General features: G+C 43.3%; 1 protein-coding gene across 3 annotated transcripts in view; it reads right to left on the reverse strand.

Moving 5' to 3' along the window:
• Positions 1-20,460, reverse strand: part of TEX2 (testis expressed 2) — a 98,689-nt gene that overhangs the window by 28,586 nt on the left and 49,643 nt on the right. For all 3 annotated transcript variants that reach the window (XM_045888647.3, XM_045888648.3, XM_064583003.1), the window contains 3 exons: positions 11,481-11,681; positions 10,075-10,414; positions 8,587-8,834 (listed from right to left, as the gene is read on the reverse strand). In XM_045888647.3, the coding sequence (XP_045744603.1) occupies positions 8,587-8,834; positions 10,075-10,414; positions 11,481-11,681 (789 nt within the window). The remainder of the gene's footprint in view (positions 1-8,586; positions 8,835-10,074; positions 10,415-11,480; positions 11,682-20,460) is intronic.

Here is a 20,460-nt window from a genome sequence, read left to right on the forward strand (position 1 = left end):
TCATAGGTCTCCCTTAAGAATGTTGGTGAGTCTCATTTAAAAAAAAATTAAACTCCGGTTTAAAAAATAATACATGTTGGTCATTCCATTTCAGAAGACATGACTCTACCTCACTCATTTCAATGGCTACACAGCACCTCTGTGCTTCCTGGTGCTGTAATATCTTTTTTTGTTTTTTTTTTAAGATTTTATTTTGGGCGCCTGGGTGGCTCAGTTGGTTGGGCGTCTGCCTTCGGCTCAGGTCATGATCCCAGGGTCCTGGGATCAAGTCCCCATCGGGCTCCCTGCTCTGTGGGGAGCCTGCTTCTCCCTCTCCTCCCCACTTGTGCTCTCTCTCTCACTGTCTCTGTCTCTCTCTCTCAAATAAATAAAATTAAAAAAAATATATTTTTAAGCAATCTCTACACCCAATATGCAGCTCAAAGTCACAACCCTGAGATCAAGAGTCGCACGCTCCCCCGATGAAGCCAGCCGGGCGCCCCTCACCAAGACACTTCTACCTCCAGGTCCTGGATGCAAGAGCAGATGTCTGGGACCACTGGGTACTTGGGTCATTCCACAGGTAGTACATGTTTCTTAGAATCACTTTTCTCTCTGCCTGAACATCTGTGCCCCACCGCCCAAGGGAATCTGGTCCAACGTTTCTGAGGTTACGGTCTTTGAGTCACATCAGATTATCTACAAAGACTTCCGAGTAAACACCCACCAAGGACAGTGCCCTCCTCCCCCAGGTATTTCGGCAGTGCCAAGTTGTGCCCACACAAGGCAGTGCACGTCTTGCTTAGATTTGTAGGTGACACGAGAGAATCGGTCACTTTCCCTTCTCGAGTCGGGGAGTCTACCCTCTATTAACCTTTCTTTACAGCCCTAGATACTCACAGCAAACAGGTTTAACACAAAATAGCAAGAAACAAAGGCTATTTCACAATGTATGTCCAAGTCAAAGGCATATGATGTGGAGACACATCTCTGAAATAACTGACAAGCAGGTTGTCTTTTCTTTTCAACAGTTCCTTCTACAGGCTTCTCTCCACAGACTCATTGGGAACAAAGAAAAATCCAAGAGCAGCAGAACACTGACAATGCTTCAAAGCAGCTTTATGAACAAAATCTGGATTCACTGGGCTACTAGAAAGAACTCACTTCCAATGAATGTAGTAAAAATTTAAGAGCTTGAAGAATAAATATGCATATGTTTCCTAACACTACCATTTGCCCGCAGGAAGGAATGTGAGAAGAATATTCATTTCACCATTTCAGCTATACAGGTACATTTAGATAGGGCACCTTTCTCAAAATGACTTCCAAAAAAAGGTCCGAAGCTATCATGACTATCTGAATAGCTCTTGGGATGTAGTTTATTAAAAGCTAACCTCCAGAGTAAAGTACAAATTTACTTAATTTTTTGGTGTAATCTTTTCTGTAACAAATGGCCAGGAAGCCAAGGCCAGCCCAGCTTTTTTTGTTCCATAGAGAGCTCAGTGCCTCCGCTCCTAAGGTTTGGTCACATACAATCTGGTGCCACCAGGGTTTCACAAAGGACCGCTGGGTGCAGGAGAAGGCACAATGGAAGACCCTTCCCCCAGGTCTGTTAGATGTTTCCCCAATTATAAAAACAGTACATATTTATTGCAGAAAAAACCCATAATCCCACTATCCAAATATAATTATTTTTTCTTTTTTTTTTAAGCCACCCCTGCCTTTTTTTTTTTTTTTTTAAGATTTTATTTATTTATTTGACAGAGAAACAGAGAGAGAGCACAAATAGGCAGAGCGGCAGGCAGAGGGTGAGGGAGAAGCAGACTCCCTGCTGAGCAGGGAGCCCGATGTGGGGCTCGATCCCAGGACCCTGGGATCATGACCTGAGCCAAAGGCAGCCGCTTAACCGACTGAGCCACCCAGGTGCCCCTCTCGTTATGGTTTTGATTCACGTTTCCTGGATGACTAACGATTGAGTATCTTTTCTAGGCTCATGGGCCATCTATAGGTCTTCTTTGGAGAAATGTCTATTCAAATCCTTTGTCCATTTTTTTTTTTAAGATTTTATTTATTGGGGCGCCTGGGTAGCTCAGTCGTTAAGCGTCTGCCTTCGGCTCAGGTCATGATCCCAGGGTCCTGGGATGGAGCCCCGCATTAGGCTCCCTGCTCCGCGGGAAGCCTGTTTCTCTCTCTCCCACTCCCCCTGCTTGTGTTCCCTCTCTCGCTGTGTCTCTCTCTGTCAAATAAATAAAATCTTTTTAAAAAATTAAAAAAAAGATTTTATTTATTTGACAGAGAGAGAGCAAGTGAGCGCACAAGCAGGGGGAGCGGCAGGCAGAGGGAGGAAGAGAAGCAGGCTCCCCGCTGAGCAGGGAGCCCAATGAGGGGCTTGATCCCAGGACCCTGGGATCATGACCAGAGCTAAAGGCAGACACTTAACTGACTGAGCCACCCAGGTGCTCCCCTTTGCCCATTTCTTAATTGGGTCATTTACCTTTTTATTATTCAGTTTTAAGAATCCTTTGTTTATTCTAGGTACTAGAATATCAGATATATGATTTGCAGATATTTTCTCCCATTTTGTGGGTTGTCTTTTTACTACCTTAATGGTATTGTTGGTAGCACAAAAGTTTTTAATTTTGATGAAATCTAGTTTATCTTTTTTTTTTTTTGGTTGCATGTACTTTTGGGTGTCTTATCTAAGAAAGCTTTACCTAACCCCAAACCACAGAGACTGACTCCTATGTTTTCTTCTAAGAGTTTTATAGTTTTAGCTCTTACATTGAGGTCTATGATCCTTTTGAGTTAATTTCTGTGTATGGTGTGAGGTAGGAGTCCAACTTCATTCTTTTGCCGTGTGGATACCCGCTGTTCCAGCACCATTTGTTGAAGACTATTCTTTCCCTCTCCTTCCCCATTCCTTGAATTGTCTTGGCACTCTTTTCTGGATCCTTTCTAAAATTTATGTTTAAATTGGCTCTATGGCTTCAGATTTTTTACTCACTGTAGGAAGAGCACTTCTCAATTCTGCTTTTCAATGTTTGAAAAGGTGACTTTGTGCAGGAAAGGGAAGCCTTGGAAAACCACTCCACCAATTAAGATTTCCTGGTTTCTGGGCGCCTGGGTGGCTCAGATGGTTAAGCGTCTGCCTTCGGCTCAGGTCACGATCCCAGGGTCCTGGGATCGAGTCCCACATTGGGCTCCCGGCTCGGCGGGGAGCCTGCTTCTCCCTCTGACCCTCTCCCCTCTCATGCTGTTTCTCTCTCGCTCGCTCTCTAAAAAATAAATAAAATCTTAAAAAAAAAAAAAAAAGATTTCCTGGTTTCTATTTGATTCCTATTTGCTTTTTAGGGTTCTCATCTCCTGATAACTGCAAACAGGGATTTATATCTCATGATCCAGTTTATAGGTAACAAGATAATTAGTACAACTAGTAATAATGAAGACAGAATTCTCCAAACCTGGGAAGCCTACATTACCCCTAAACATTTAGGATCTTCCTTGGATAATGAGCATGGAAGTGTGTGACACAATCTGAATACTGGAGTCTTGCACCTGCCTAGAGGACAGGCACAGCACTGACCCACCGATGGTCCTCTCTCCCAGGCAGGCCACTCTGGGGCATACAGAACTAGCAGCCTCCCTGGCCTTACTACACCCCTGAGCAAATCTGCAGGCAGCCTGTGCAGTCTCCCTTCCTGAGGTAACCACACCAGGGGTAATACTATGCCACCTTTAGACATTTTTAAAGATAGTTTCCTTTTTTAAAAATTTTATTTTATTTAAATTCAATTTAACATATAGTATATTATTAGTTTCAAAAGAAAGTCTCCTTATTTTCTTATTTTCTGAATTACTATTAAAATCTCCAACCAAGCACACTACCCTTGACAAGACAATAAAGTTCTAGTCTCCTCAGCCAGCCTCATGGTCTCTCAACTATTCTAGAGGTTAAGTTGCCTGAACAGTGAGAAAATGGCACCAACACCATAGGGGTTTGGAGATTCGGAGGCTTGCACGGTCTGTGGCTGTGGGACAAAGCAGTCATGAGGGCAAGTCAGGGCTCAGTGACTGGTCACTAACCACTAAACATCTAGAGAACCAGGCCCTTCTTCCAAAATAGTGATTTTAAAATTCCAATTTTGAGCTCCAAAGTGGTTTCGGTATGCAGAAGCCCCTGAATATGTTTTTAATTATTGTAAGTAAGAATAAACACCAAAAGTGTTTCAGCATTGTTTAACACAAACCTTGTCTATATTTACTAATTGTATCCTGGGTTTGGCTCCTGTGAACCAGTGGCCTCATTCTCCTCCAAACCTAGTTTAGCACCAGGTGCCATGTGAGAAAGGAGGCCCAGCGCGTGGAACTTGCCATTAGACATGGAGCCCTCAGGGGAAGAGATGCTTTGACCATGGCCTACAAGAGGCAGCAGCGGGGGAGAATGGGGAGAGAAGAAGCTGAGGCAAAGGCTGGAGCTGTGTCCCAAGCTCCCTCTGGGTAAGCTCTGGCTGGTAGCCGACACTGACGATGTGACAGTGTCACCCGAAGAGATGTCAAAGGTTCATTTCTATCTCTGAGCCCTTTGAGTTTCTCTTGGACTCATGATATCAGAGGCAATATGGACCCTAAGAAATGACCTGGCCTGGTCTTCGGCAGGAAGGATGAACACTACTGACCACATCCAAAGGGTCCACATTTGGTGAGCCTTTGGGGAAACAGGCACTCTTACTACTGGTTAGGTAAGTACCTAACAAAACTACATGTGCACTTACCTTCTGATCTAGCGATCTCACGTCTAAGATTTCACCTTGGAGATACACCCTCAACAGCACAAAAATACACAATACACAAATTATTCACTGCAGCATTGTTTGTAATTGCAAAATACTGGAAACCTATATGCCCTTATAAAAGAGGGAATGAATATACTATGAAACATTTATACAATGGAAAAAGTACTTGGTGCTGTTTAAAAACAAGAGGAGGGACAGACATCTATGAACTGATGTGGAGTGATTTCCAGAATGTACTAGTAAGTGAAAAAGTAATGTTCAAAAGAGTATCCATAATATGCTACCTTTCGACTAAGACAGAAGGGAAAATAAAGCCAGAGACTAAGGAGATTGGCTTCCTCCAGGGGGGTGAATGGGAATAGCATGGAAGAACAGAAGAAAGAGGGTGGGGGAGACGGCCCTGTTCTGAGTAGGTCTTTGTACAACTTTGACCTCTGGAACCATGTTAATGTTTCACATGCACCAAATATAACAAGTTAAAAATGGAGGGAGAAGGTCCTCGTGCACTCAAACTGCAAAATTAATAAGAAATAAAACTAGTTAAGAACTGCCTCAAAGCGTGAAAAGTAATCAAAGTAGCAGAGGAAACTAGCAGAACTTCCTTTCCAAAAACAGTGCCACAGTATTTCCCATCTCACATGTTCTTCCGAGAATTTGCTACTTCTTCAGCAAGAAGTAGAATCTCTGCCCCTCCCTGAACCTGGGAAGGTGTACTGACTGCTCCAATAGGGCATGATAGACGTGATGTTATTTTACTTCCGAGATAAGGTCATAAAAGGTGATACGGTGTTCACCTGGCTCTTTCTCGAGGGAGACTTGCCCTTGGAACCCAGTCACCAAGCTGCAGGAAGCCCAGGCCACACGGAGAAGTGAGCTCCCAGCCAACAACCAGCATCTACGTGCCAGCCATGCGAGTGAGGCATCTTGGGAGCAGCTCCTCCAGCCCCCAGTGGGGCCTCCTCAGCTGATGTTGTATGGAGTAGAGAGAAGCCTTCATTGCCAAGTCTGGTCAAGTTACAAATTGGTAAGCAAAATGAGTAACTGTTACGGTTTTAGGCCACGACTTCTGGGGCTGTTACACAGTAATAGTTAACTATAACACATGCCCATACCTTATTCAAGACGGTCTTAACCAGCAGACCATCCCTGAGAGCCAGGACACGGCCCACACGTGCTTCAGGGAGGCCAAGGGGATGCGGGAGCCCAGCACTAGACCCCATGCACCCTCTTCCAAAGCTCCCTTTCCAAGGACAGTTATCCCATTCACACAATTCTGGCTTTCTGGTTTCTTAGCCCACACAGACTAGAATCGTTGCCTTAGGGGTGGGGGGTGGGAGATGGGGATAAGCACTCAAGGAGAAGAACTAGAAGGCCATATACCAACACCAGCCAACGGACAATCGAGAGAAAACTACTGCAGAATCAGCAGCCTGGGGTGGCTCAGATGGGGGTGAAAGGCTTCTGACCTCAAGTAGGCCTGCATGACAACCAGCCTGAATTTCTGTTTGTTGTTAAGTCCTTAAATTATCAAGATGAAATCATTCCTGCCTGCTCTGCCTAAGGGGGCCAGGAAATGCAATGTGGTTTTTAAAGATTTTCATCAGACTTAGAAGAGGAAAAACAGGGCACCTGGGTGGCTCAGTTGGTTAAGCGACTGCCTTCGGCTCAGGTCATGATCCTGGAGTCCCGGGATCGAGTCCCACATCGGGCTCCCTGCTCGGCAGGGAGTCTGCTTCTCCCTCTGACCCTCCTCCCTCTCATGCTCTCTGTCTCTCATTCTCTCTCTCGCAAATAAATAAAATCTTAAAAAAAAAAAAAGAAGAGGAAAAACATGTTTCGGTGCTTAAAGAGGTAAATGCCAAGTACTCAGAAAGGACGTTTGTACTAGAGAAGCCCCGGGGTGACAGGGAATGCTGGGTCAAGGGGCTCAGTTATGGGCCATCAGGGCCTCCCAGCCTGTCCTGGGGCTTCCAGAGACTCCAGCGATGACACAACACGACAAGCACATGCAACACACACTGAGGACACGATGTTCTAAAACATGGTTTTGTTTTTGTATTTTTAATTTAAGGAACTCTTTTAAAAAGCAAGCATTTCATGGGGTAATTTTCTTCCATTAGTATACAAATGCTCCTCCTGATTTCCCTGAATCCGATGAGAGTTCAGACAGTTGACAACCCAGGGAGAAAAGGAATTTGGGGTAGGGGGATTCACGGGTGGTAAACAGGACGTGCCTAGAATAGTTTTGTATTGCCCAACTCCAGCCTAGAGGAAGGCCTACTTCCCACTCTTAGTTGGTAACTCAGGTCAGAGGGTGGAGGCAGTGGGTGAGGGGCCAGCAGAGCACAGGGTCTTTTTTGGCCTGACAAGGTCGGCCACATGAGGGTTCGGGGGGTCTCTTCCCCACTGGAGAGGACCAAGAGAATGAATCAAAACTCATGACTGGCTAACAGCACAGAGAAGGCACCAAGTGCTTCCCATTCAGAGCACATACGGTCACTGTAAGAGGTCACACACTTCAGTGAGTTACTGAGCGGGAGGAAAGCAGGCTGTGTGTGCACAGGCTGGGCGCCGTGCTGAGGATATGAGTGGGGTAGTGGCAGGAGGCCTGAGGGCCAGCACAGCTTTCTAACGGCCACCAACATAGCAGTGGTGGCAGCTGAGGGCCTGGGAGCGTCATCTGGTTTTGTACACGCCACCACTTAGCAACTGTGAAATGAAGCTACTTAGCTCGCGTGAACCTGTTTCTCCATCTACAAAATGGAGAGAATACCATCTCGTCTGCAAGACTGCTGAAGGGATCAGAGGAATTCTATTACAGTGCCCAACAGAATCTGGCATACGGCAGCTTAGTTATCTCACTGCAGATGATCCTGAGTCAATGGCCAGCTTGTTATGCTGTGGGAAGAATGCTCGTGGCAAATCTTCAAAAGCACTGGACATCGCTAACGAGTCTGAGAATACAAAGGTAACTGAGGAATCAGACCTCTACTACTAACGATTCTGAGAACTTCCCTACTGATTGCCCAGTTGCTCAGGTCAAAGGTTAGGAGTGATCTTTGGCCCCTCTGGTTCTCTCACACCCCACACCTTATTCATCAGCAAATCCAGCCGCTCCCCTATAAACACAGATCCCAACTACAGCCGTTCTCAGCACCTGCTGCTATCCCTCATCACAGCCCCATCCCCGACAGCTGGAAGCGCCCCCCACCCACTCTCTTCCTCCTCCCTCCTGCCCACTCTCCACGGACAGTCACTTTTAAACTTTAATAGATCAACATGACTCCCTGCTCAAAACCCTCCCAGGGCTTCCCATCTTCCTCAGAACTGATCCCATGAGGCCCTGCCTCTCTGTGCCCTGCTCACAGTCACCTCACCGACCTCACCACGGTTCCTTGAATACTCCAACCATACCCCTGCTTCTGGGCCGGTCCCCCGAACTGGGGAGGCTCCTCCCACTCATCCCATGGCTCACTTCCTCACTGTGGTCAGGTCTCTGCCCAAACGTCACCTCCGCAAGGAGGCCCTCCTTGACCACCACTCTAAAATAGCAGTCTGGCCACTTTCCACCCTCCACACTTCCATCCTTGGCTTTCTTTTAATTCTTGCCACCACCAGCTGTTTGTTTCTTGCTGCCTCCCTGCCGAGAGCACAAGCTCCCTGAGGGCAAGGCCCGCATCTGTCTAGTTCACTACTGTGTCCCCAGTGCCTAGGGCAGGGCCTGGTACACAGGAAGCGCTCCAAGTGCTTACGTTTGCAGAAACGAGTCTGAGTAGAAAAGCAGAAAAGCCACGGCCTGGGCAGCCAGCTTTACCTTCTTCCCAGCCGTGGGGCTGCTCTCCGCACTCTGCACCGGGCTCCTCTGGGGGCTTCGGTTTTCTTGGGGGACACACCTGGCCATGTACACGCTGTAGTCCAGAAGCATCTTCTGCCGCACGCTGCCCACCAGCTCCTTCTGCTTCGGCTGCGACATCACCTCCTCCACGCTGCCTTTGCTGCTGCTGCGGCTGTGGGTCAGGTGCCCCGAGGGGCTGTTGTGTCTGCTGTATGAGGGCAAAACCCCTGCAGCAAAGCGGGGCGGCTGTTAATGCGGGAAGGAAATGACTGCAAAGTCAACGCAACAGCGAACAGACTGCCCTGGGCTAAGTGGACAAGCAGCTAACATGCTAACAAATGATTGTTTAAAAAAATATTTATAAGGCTATTTCCTATCCTGAGAAATACCTCTGACTCTAATAATAGCTCATTTTTTAGAACGGTTTTTCTTCTCTAAAACAATTCAGAGGAACTGAAAGCCATGAGGTCCATGTGGTAAGTACCTTGTTCTTTTTTCCTGGTGATCACTGAGGGTCAAATATGGAACTGCCACAGCCCCAGAGACAAATGGCAAGTGGGCCGCAAGCTAACCGTTGGCCCACAGCGCACAGCAATTCCAGACCTGTCATCTTTTATTCAACAAAGGTTTTTATCAAGCCCTTCTCTGGGCCAATTCCACATGAAAAGAAGAATGAGACATAATCCCTGCCCTTGAATTTGGGCACCTAGGCACATAAATTACAGCTCTCTATAATAACCATGGCAACCGAAGCATGACTGAAGGACTTTCAGGGCAGAAAGGAGGAGGTGACTACCTCTCCCAAGAAAGCCCCAGTACCAACTTCACAGGTAGAGTCCTCTCGGCTGCCTCTTGAAGAAATAGTTGGCATTTTCCTGGTGCAGGTGGGGGAAGAACATTCCAGGTAGAGGGAAGAGCATATGCAAAAAGCGAAGACAGGGCCCAGGATGTCTGGAGGACACTGAGAGGTTCAGTGAGGGCCCAAGTGGGATACACGGGGCAGGAGGACAGGAAATGAGCAGAGGCTCATTTATCAGTACAAATGTGAGTCGGGAGGCCAGAGACTCTGCATTTCTACGGTGATCTGAGGCTTGGAGAAGCGTGTTCAGGGCTGGGAGCCTGAGAACACTAGCCTGATACGCTGCCCTGACTTACCCGCCTCCTTATCACAACCAGGGTTCTCCTGATGTTTCTTCTCTCAGAGTCACAGTATGTACAAATAAATATAATCCTAAGTTACCAACAAAGGCAAAAATCATACATTTGCAAGCTGTTCCGTCACTGGTTAAATGATCTGGTGCAAAGGGTTGCAATGACCAGCCTAAAAGGTAAGTGAGTCCTGAGAACATTCCTTAGGTGGAGGTCATCAGTTCAGAGTGGGTTTCCTTCCTTCCTACCTGGGAATCTCTCTCCATTCTCCTATGGACCCTTTAAAAATACTTAAGCATTCAGCACACATGTCATTACCTGGTTTACTTCCAGAGACACCAGGTAGCTTCTTGATTTCCGACTTCAGTTTAGATGCCAGAATAAATCGCCTAAACCACTCCTCTTTGTCTCGGCCAGTTCTCCCAAAGAGATAGAGTATCTGATCTCGCTGGCTAGATCGTGTTCCCTCCTGAAGATGGGGTGGCTTCTTAGGGTCCTCGCTTCCCAGCTCTCTCTCAGCTGGAGGCTTTTCTTCAGAAGTCTCTTTATCAGTCTGGGCCTTAGACATAAAGTCATCCTGTCGACCAAGCTCGATACAAATGGGGTACTTTTTATTCCAGATTCGTTTTCGAGCCAAACTTTTGGGTACAAGATAAATCTACAGGAAAGGGAAATGATGACTGACATACAAAATTAAGAACCGGCCTGTTCATTAATATTATGCAGAACACAAATGCAAACTTTATAGCCTTTTTGACTAAAACAATGTGTAAAATAATTACCACCTGTCTACAACATGACTATAGAAACTGGGATTAAGTTTTAGAAGTGATTTGTTATTCTTCAAACTCATTCCAGAAGTAGATGTTTAAGAATTTTGCAAGAGTTACAAGTATCTGTAATTCTTTTTTTTTTATTATTATGGTTATATCAATCACCATACATTACATCATTAGTTTTTGATGTAGCGTTCCATGATTAAGTATCTGTAATTTTCAGGTAACAGTTACACAAAAATTATTAGCAGGTTATCATCAACTAAGTTTCATGACCTTGGACCAACCATAAATTTGGAAAAAAAAAAAAAAGAATTTATCAAACTAGATCTAGATGGGAAGCTCAAGTTTATCAGTCTCAAGAGTAAATTTATACAAAAACTATTTTAAATACTTCTGTCATTTGAGGTAAATTTAAAGATCACTCACATGAGTTATAACAGAAAACCTACAGCTTTTTGGAATAACCAACAATTTATATTTCTCAACAACAGCAGTATATAACACTTATCAAATGGAATTATTTTGCATATCCATAATTTTCACATTTACAGAGTCCTCATTCATTATTACCCTAGCACCACTACACTTAGCTTTTTGTTGGACTGAAAAGTTAAAAGTTAACTCTCAAAGTCAGATGAGTGTGTTATGCCTTTGTTCCTCAAAGTGTGGTCCACGGACCACCAGCAGCAAGAGTATCACTTGGGAGCTCATAAAAATGCAGACTCTTAGGTCCCACTCAGAGCTGCTGAAATAGAATCTACATTTAAAAAGATGCTTGGGTGATTTGCATGAAAGGTAGTGCCCTAAATTATACACACACACACACACACATACACACATGCACACTCTACACACACACTCTTTTGAGGGGGAAAAACGCAGTAAAACAACCAAGATTCCAAATGCTTTTCTTTCATTTTAGTTTCTCAAATTAGCCAGGCTCACCTTGCTGTCTGAAAGGTCGTAGATTTTCTGGCTGATGTAGGTAACCTCTGGCTTTGTTTCATTGTAGCTTGCCCTCCTGGATATATTTTTATTGGGCTTTGAAAGTCTTAAGGTCCCACCCTCAAGTCGGACAAAGACTGAATGTGTCAAAGTTGCATGGTAAGTTTCTGGATCATAGTTGTAAATCTCATTCATCCATCCCTGATGGAGAAAAACTTCCATTAGTAAAATTAGAATAAACACAAATCTTATTTGATACAAAAACGAAGATCTGAGGTACACAGGACACTGAAACCAAACCTGACTGTGAGGCAAGTATCAATTCACTGGTGACTAGGAGTTGCTAAAACAGGTGCGAAGCTTGAAGGATAATCAGTGTGGAGCTATAATCTGCTATGTTTCTGATAACTAAAAATCTGGATTTGGGAGGGTAATGATAATGTCCATTTCTCTAAATAAAAGGTTCTTTTTCTTTTTTTAAAGATAACAAGCAAATCAGGAAACTCAGAAGTTTTATTCATGTAAATAGAGCAAGTCTCTCAGCCTAACCTCCTCTAGGGGTGAATAATCCTACCCAGTCTGGCCTTCTTAAATTAGCCAAACTCATCCTCTTCTCAGCTCACCTGCAAACCATCTTTGGAATTTCACAGATCATTCTAACTCATGCTATCATTCCAGAACTGAGACCTACCACTCCCACTCCATTTCTAGATCACTTAAATCACACAGTAAGGCAGATGATCAGAAATTAGGCATTAAGAATTATAGATATAATCAACAGTATGTCAAAATCCAAAGATATATAGTAACTTAAATGAGTAAAATTGTGCTCCAGGTGCCCCCCCAACAACATAAATGTACTTACTTACACATTGATCTTCAAAAAGAGCACACATATTAAAGGGTATGGGCAGTGTACAAAAGCCTAACACACCATAAAATTATGGTAAATCTACTCTCATAGCGATGATCAATATTCATCATTTAATACTCTACCTGCCCCACAGTCCTTTTTCAGATAATACAGTGGCCCAGATGTATTTTTAAAAAAAGTTCTCTAGGGAATTTTAATTCTCTTCCATACCCCTCATTTTATTCTTCTTCTTTTTTTAAGATTTATTTATTTGAGAGAGAGAGAGAGCATGTGCACATGGTGGGTGGGGGGCAGAAGGAGAGGGAGAGGGAGAATCTCAGGCAGACTCCCCACTGAATGAGGAGACCAATGCAGGGCTCAATCCCACGACCCTGAGATCATGACCTGAGCAGAAATCAAGAGTCAAACGCTTACCCAACTGAGGGGCCACCCAGGCGCCTCTCTACTCCCCTCATTTTATAAATGTTTTTGAATTGAGCAGAGAAGTACTAAAAATCACAATGCAATTGGGAATGTCATTCTTTTCAAAGAATGGCCATTTCCACAGTGAGTACTTGAGTCTCACACTTAAGTCTTGACCTGAGAGCCTCTGCAAATGAGGAATCCTTAGAATTCTATTTATTTATCCATTCATCAAAACATGCACTGAGTCTATGTGCCAAGTAATGTGTCAGGAGTCGATACAAAGATTTAAAAAATGACAGGATTGGGGCGCCTGGGTGGCTCAGTTGGTTAAGCGACTGCCTTCGGCTCAGGTCATGATCCTGGAGTCCCGGGATCGAGTCCCGCATCGGGCTCCCTGCTTGGCAGGGAGTCTGCTTCTCCCTCTGACCCTCCCCCCTCTCATGTGCTCTCTCTCTCTCTAATAAATAAATAAAATCTTAAAAATAAATAAATAAATAATGACAGGATTTTTGACTCAAGGATGCTCCCACATCAGTAGAGAATTAGGTCTTCATTTTACCATGTGACAACCCTGTTGGAGTAACCATTAAAAGGTCGTCACAAAGAGTACCCTGAATGTAAGTAAAAACAGACAAACATACTTCACCATGGGTGTGTGTGTGTGAAATTTATGAGACAATTATATAGTTTTATATATTTTAGTAGGGTTTTTTTTGCGTGAGTTAGGAGTAGGTCTCCCACCTCCTAATTGCATTGCTGCATCTATTAAAAATGTTAAATGAGCAAGCGAGTGGCCACAGGAAGAGGGTGTAATCTAGATGTTGCAATGATCAGAGCAATGAAATGAAAAGGGGGACAAGCAACAAAGAGACTGTGGGGCCTGAAGGGGACTGTACAGTCAGAGCACCAGTTTGGGTAGGTTTATTTTGCTAAGTATAGAACTAAGGACATTCTTTGGTTCATAGTTTTTTGTCTTTTTTCTTAGTCTGTTATTATGGTGAAGTATATTCGTGGATTTTTGAATGTTCAACCAGTCTTGCATTCTTGGGAAGATTATGTATTGGTCATGATGTGCTGAAGTTGGGTTACACCAGCTCACGAGAGCTAATTCTACACATCTCTTCCTGACTCCACTGTCAGTGACCTCACATTGGTAGCTTACAATTGGCCACGGTGGGAGGGTTTTGTTTTGTTTTGTTTGTGGGAGTTTTTATACAATGGAAATCACTGAACGGTACAAAGAGGACTTCCTCTTGATCCAGAGAGCCAGTTTAACAGCACAGTACTATTATTATCCTTTTTATACATTACAGAATTTGGCTTGCTAATACTTGGTTCATTTGTCACCCTAAGTTCATAAGGTAAATTGGCCTATAGTTTTCTTGCAATATCTTTCAATATTAGCTAGGCTCATAAAATGAGTTGGGAAGTGTTCCTTCTATTTTCTGGAAGAGTTTGGGTAAAATATTTCTTCCTTAAAGGTTTGGTAAATTTGCCAAGGAAGCCATCTGGGCCTGCAGTTTTCTTTGTAGAAAGGTTTTTAACTATGAATTCAATTTCTTTAATTTCTACTGGAAATTAGGCTATCTATTTCTTCTTGAATGAGCTTTGGTAGTTTCTGTCTTATAAAGAATTTGTCTATTTCATTTAAGTGTACCAACTTCTGGGCATAATGTTGTTTGTGATATTTCCCTATTATGCTTTTTAAGTCTGTGGAGTCTAGCAATATTCTTTTAGTCCTAATATTGGTAATTTGTACTTCTAAAGCAAGCACTTAATGTTATTAATTTCCCTCTAAACACTGCATCAGCTGCAATTTGTGATATGTTGTATTTTCAATTTCATTTAATTAAAATATTCTCTACTTCTCCCTGTGATTATCTTTGGACTCACAGGCTAATGAGAAGTATGTTGCTTAATTTCCAAATGTGTGGGAATTTTCCAGATATCTCTGTTATTGATTTTTAGTTTAATTTCATGATGGTCAGAAAACATGCTTTTTATAATTTCAGTTCTTTTAAATTCATTAAGTTTTTATGGCCCAGAATATGGTGTATCTGGTGAATGTTCCATGTACACTATAAAAAATATGCATTTTCTATAAATATATTTGTCTTTTTAAACAATGTTTGTCTAAAATGTTTCAAACAACATTTTTGCTAAAGACCTCCTGGCATATAATCCACAGTTTTCTTTTTATCCAATTTGGTTGCAGAAAATACTTTCTTACCTAAATAGGTTTACTAGGCCTAAAGTTCTAAAGGCAACTAGATTAATAAAGAATTTGAAGCAGATCTGATTTTTCTGGGCTGCTTCGGAGCCATGCTCAAAGGGCAGGTTGTATTTACTTGCAGAGCTACTAAAACCAAGAAGAATCTGTGGAGGGAGGGATGGAAGGGCTGGTGCTTAAGAACTTCTTAGGGCCAGGGAATGACAATGAGATTAAAATAGCAACTTCTATCAGTGTCATTTATGAGCCGTTTAGCTATACAGTCCCCACTAGGGATTGCTCTTCTTGAATTATTTCACTCTGAGTGTACATCTCCTGCCTAGAATAGAGACTATTTGAGGATACATGGCATGTGTGATACCCTCTGTGGGGTCCATAATTACATCTTAGCTGAGATGTTAAACCTTTTATTACTGATTCTTGAGTTATGATAATCATAATGTGATATAAGTCAAACATTTCTACAATAATATCTCCATATAAAAGATTTTTCATTTGTTTCTAGCTATGTAAAATTATAGCAGACATGTAAAAAAGTCAATAGAATTAACATGATACTGGAATTTTGGACAAAATACCCTGCATTATAGTTGTCATCATCACCAAACTAGAAAGGCTGAAAGAAAAAAAAGATAAGCATATTATGAAGTTATTCTCAAATAATAGGACAGTCTCTGAGAAATAGAGTAATGTGAGCTGTAAAGATTTTGCCCTTTTGAAACTCCTGAGACTGCACAGGTTAACCGATTTATGAATAAGAGGCATTTGGGAATAAAAGGTTGTTTCTCTCCGATTGCTTTCGTTTTGCCTTTCCTAGTAAGTCAGAAAATGCAGAATTGTCCAAGGAAGCACTGTCCAATGGAAATATAATATGAACCATAAATATGCATCATGAAAATACATAATTTTAAATTGTCTAGTAGCCATAATAAAAAAAGAAAAAAGCAGGTGAAATTAATTTTAACAATGTATTTTATTTAATTCAATACAGTCGACCCTTGAACAACATGGGTTTGAATTGTGCAGGTTCACTTAAACACAGATTTTTTTTCAAGTAATACAGTATACTACTATAAATGTACTTTCTCTTCCTTATGATTTTCTTAATATTTTCGTTAGCTTATTTTACTTTTAGAAATGGTATACAATATATATATTGTCCAAATATGTGTTAATCGACTGTGATTGGTAAGGCTTCCCAGTCAAACACAGGCTATTAGTAGTTAAGTTCGGGGGGGGGGGTGGTCAAAAGTTATACAGGGATTTTCAACTGCACAGGGGGTCAATGCTCCTAACCCCCACATTGTTCAGTGGTCAACTGTATATCCAAATATTATCATTTCAACATATAACATTAACAATTATTAATTATATTTTACATTCCTTGTTTTGTACTAATTCCTCAAAATCCAGCATATATTTCACACTTAGAGCACATCTCAGTTTGAACTAGCTGCATTTCGAGGGCTCAACGGCCCTAATGTGGCCGGTGGCTACTCTATTAGCACACATCCAATTCGTAGGTTCTGGCTTTTCAAACCTAGACACCTGGCTCACGCAGAATGATCAAAATCCTCCTCTCCTCTTCTCTTGCCGACACTTCCAGGATTCTAAATTTTATTTTATATTAAGTAATCTCTATGCCCAACATGGGGCTCGAACTCTTGACCCCGAGATCAACAGTCATAGGGTCTACCAACTGAGCCAGCCAGGCGCCCTTCTTGCTGATACTTCCAACACATGCAGTTTTACGCTGTGTTTTACTAGGTGCTTTACCAAATTACATGGGAGAAGATAATCTAAGTAATCTCCAGATGCAACATTCAATCTTAGAAATTCAAAACCACTTTAAAAAGCTAACAGGTGGGGTGCCTGGCTGGCTTAGTCAGAAGAGCATGCAACTCTTGATCTCAGGGTCGTGAGTTCAAGCCCCATGTTGGGTGTAGAGATTACTAAAATATATATATACTTAAAAAAAAAAAGGTAACATACAATCTTAAAAACTAAAGAATAAGAAAAAAGTAATCTAAGTAAAAGGTTAAAGTTTTTGAAAACTCTTACAGTTCTATAAGGTCATTAAAAGATGCTCAATTTGCAAACAAACTCACATTAAGCTTTTAGCTTATTCCTCTGTTTTTTATAGAAAAGAAGACAGGACACACAGGCACACGTTAGGACACAAGCACTGACTGCTTCAGCTCATCTGTTTACAGGATCACCTGGTGAAGAGCCATCGCTCTGTACTAGTCTAACAAACTGCTGGCCGGTTACTATTCCTGGTAAACTCCCTGTATCTGGTTAACAAGAGCAACCACTTCCAGTGATTCAGGGATTTGCTCTCGACCCAGCAGCCTGAGCTCCTACCCAAGCCAGAGAGCCAGCCATCTGGAGTTTTTGCTGGGCTGCAGCCTGTGACCCCCCCAACATGGCCACAGTTCCAAGATGATATGTGGTCTTCCTTTGCTGACTGCTCTGGCAGATAACAAGCAGGTTACCCTCTACCACTTGCCAAACTGAACAACCTGATTTAGAGGCATGTGGAGGAGAAAAGAGAGTTTCAAGTCCTACACAGTTCGGGAACAAAACGCCACACCTGCCCCGCGAGAGGACACTGGTGAGAGGCAGGGGTAGGCCTAGGAAGAGAATCTAGGAGATGCCTTTCCTCAGGAAAGGTCCAGGGGGCTCCAAGCTCCCTTATTCTGGTTCAAGGCTGGCTTGAGCCTCCTCCTCCCCATGCTCCTCTCAGAATCACCAGTGGCTGCATTCCAACACAAAGGGCCCTGTGGCTTCTCCTTCCTTTTATCTTCACATTGCCTGCTTCCTACTCAACCATTTTCTTTGTGTTCAGGAGCTACCAGAGGCTAAAGCCCATGGCTGCCAACAAATAGATATAACCCACGAATCAAGATTGCAACTGCATGTCTATTGTGGACAATCATTTGTTGGCTTTAGTGAGGCCCGACCTTTAACCATACATGACAGACTGCTGGTCAAAACACTGCAACCCATCCACAAACATCAGCAGAACTGCTTAGTCTGACACACCTGTGTTCCAATCCTGGCTTCGCCACTTGCTAACTGCCAAGTTGGATGATGCTTATCCTTAGACCCTTGGTCTTCTTGCCAGTGAGAAGGTCTAACACGGCTTATTTCCCAGCTTCATGCCTCCCCCGTCCCCACCTTACCCTCTGCTCCAGCCGTGATGAATTTCTCCATGCCAACAGTACTTTACTGAGGTACAATTTGCATATATAGTAAAAGGAATAAATCTTACCCGTAAGATTTTTTAAGACATTAATATTTGTAATAATAGCTGACATCTGAGCTCATATTATGATCCAGGCACTTCAGGTACATTAGCTACTTCTGCCAATTACCTAAAATTTTCTAAGTGAGCAAAACAGTGAGAGAGGTTAAGTGATTTGCCTAAAGAGGGGTTTAAAAAAAAAAAAAAAAAGTGGCCCAGAGAGTGGCAAATCCAGGACTTAAGCCAAGTCTACCTGACGTCGAGGCCCAGGCTCCTACCTCCCCTCCATGGCATGGCCCACCTTCGGTCTGGCTAGTCATCCCCCATGTCATGGCAAAGATGACACTTCTCCCTGGGAGCCTCTCTGATCACCTAGGCTCTGTTCTCTATTACCTTCCTCCTATCACTGTATCTGTTAACTGCCTGGTCTACTTGAGTACAAACACAAGACAATCAGAGTTGTAACAAATGTTCACTGACTGAATACATGAATGTAGCCTAATTCAGATGGCACCCATGAGGATTACATGAAATCTGTATGTAAAGCACAAGTGAGCAGGACAAGCTGGTGTGCACTTCACGGCCTGTAAATATTGCTCTACCTGCATAAGCAGAGAGAAGCACAGAAGGAGCTGAGATTCTATTAAGTGCAGAGACTGGCAGAGGTTACTTTGAAGTAGAAGGCTTGGTCACTGTTCCCAAGGAGAAAACCAAGTTATAATTGGACAAAATAGCACAGAACAAGAGAATAAGTAACCTCAGGAAGAATCTTAGGAGTAAAAGATGTTCAAGCTTTTCAGGACAGAAACTGAATTAGCCACTTCTCTGTAACAGAGAGAGGTAGGTGTTGTGACTGGTGCTCAGGATTCTTGACTCCCATGCAGGGCTCCTTCCAGAACATTACAAGCTTTGATAGGAAACCCTGAGAGACTCACAGGGGCTGCTACTTGACCTGCATCAGTCAGGCATCCAGGATGCTGATGGCCAGTGGGAGGCTCGGGCCAAGAGGTAACCACCAGGCATGATTCTCCTGCTTCTGTCCCCTAATGCACCCTACTGACATCAAACCACGCAGGCTACCCTTGCAGAAAGTGATCTCCCAATGCAAACCCCATTGCCTTTTGATACCATCAATCAGCCAACTTTTTCCCCGCAGCTTGACCAACGCCCTGGATTCAGCTGCAAACGGAATTTCCAGACCTAAGCAGTCAAGTATCAGATCTTGAGAGCATGCAGCAACTTCAAGGCCTTCCCCCCAGTTTCCCATATAGTGCCCAGCTATCCACTGCTCAGCTGTTCTACAGTTCTTAACCCTCCATTTCTTACCAAGTAAGATGTTTCTCCAATTTTATTTTGTTATGGGACATAGGAGTGGGGATAAAGAGATATAGTATATAGTTAGCAACTCATTCCATTTCAACAGCTCAACTAAAAACTCAGAGATGCTCTCAACCCACACTAAAGCAGCTCAGACAAGCCTTGTTTCTTTCAGAGGCTGGAGCTGTTAAAATGGAGACAGTGCATGCACTGGGGGACAATGACCACAGTCAGCTGGCCTGCAGCTGCCTGGCCCACAGACTGGTCCTGTGATCCTGTCTGTAAAAGGTCAGGGGTTTCCCTTCAATTCTCCACTGGACTTAGAAGCCATGTCTGGCTGAAAGTATAAACCACAATCTATAAAGGGACTCATTTAATACTTGGAAAGATTAAAAGCTGCAATTAACCTTTTGCAAAATAATAAAGTCTGGAAGAACTACCACTGTGTTCACTTTCAGTTACAGTGCCAGCCAGGAGGTCAAGACCAATGCTCTCTCTTGGTCAGCTTGACGCTGTGCTGATCAGAGCAATGCGCCAGCCCTCTGGCCTGAGGAAGCGATGCGGCTTTCTCTATCTGTCTTCAGTGTTGTGGGGCTGACATCGTGCTGTCACATGGCTGTGCTGGCATTTAAGGCTGCCTGTCACTCAGCTCCCGGGCATCATTCTTTCATCTAGCCTATCAGGGAAGGAACAAATCCTAAACATAAGGACAGAGCCAGGGCCCGAGGCCCCTCCTGCTGAAAATCCTCTCTGAAGCCCATAAAAAAGCTTGGGGACTTTTCTTTTGTCCCCCAAACTAAAGCATAAGCAAGATTTTTCTCTTTGCAGGTTTCGACCCTTTTTGATGGATTAATGGTTTAGAACTGGATCATCAGTTAAAACATGATCTCACAGATCATGGACTTAG

This window comes from Mirounga angustirostris, unplaced genomic scaffold (genome assembly GCF_029215605.1).
Source record: "Mirounga angustirostris isolate CCGP_5_RB_7025 unplaced genomic scaffold, mMirAng1.0.hap1 SCAF_17, whole genome shotgun sequence".
Classification (NCBI taxonomy): domain Eukaryota; kingdom Metazoa; phylum Chordata; class Mammalia; order Carnivora; family Phocidae; genus Mirounga; species Mirounga angustirostris.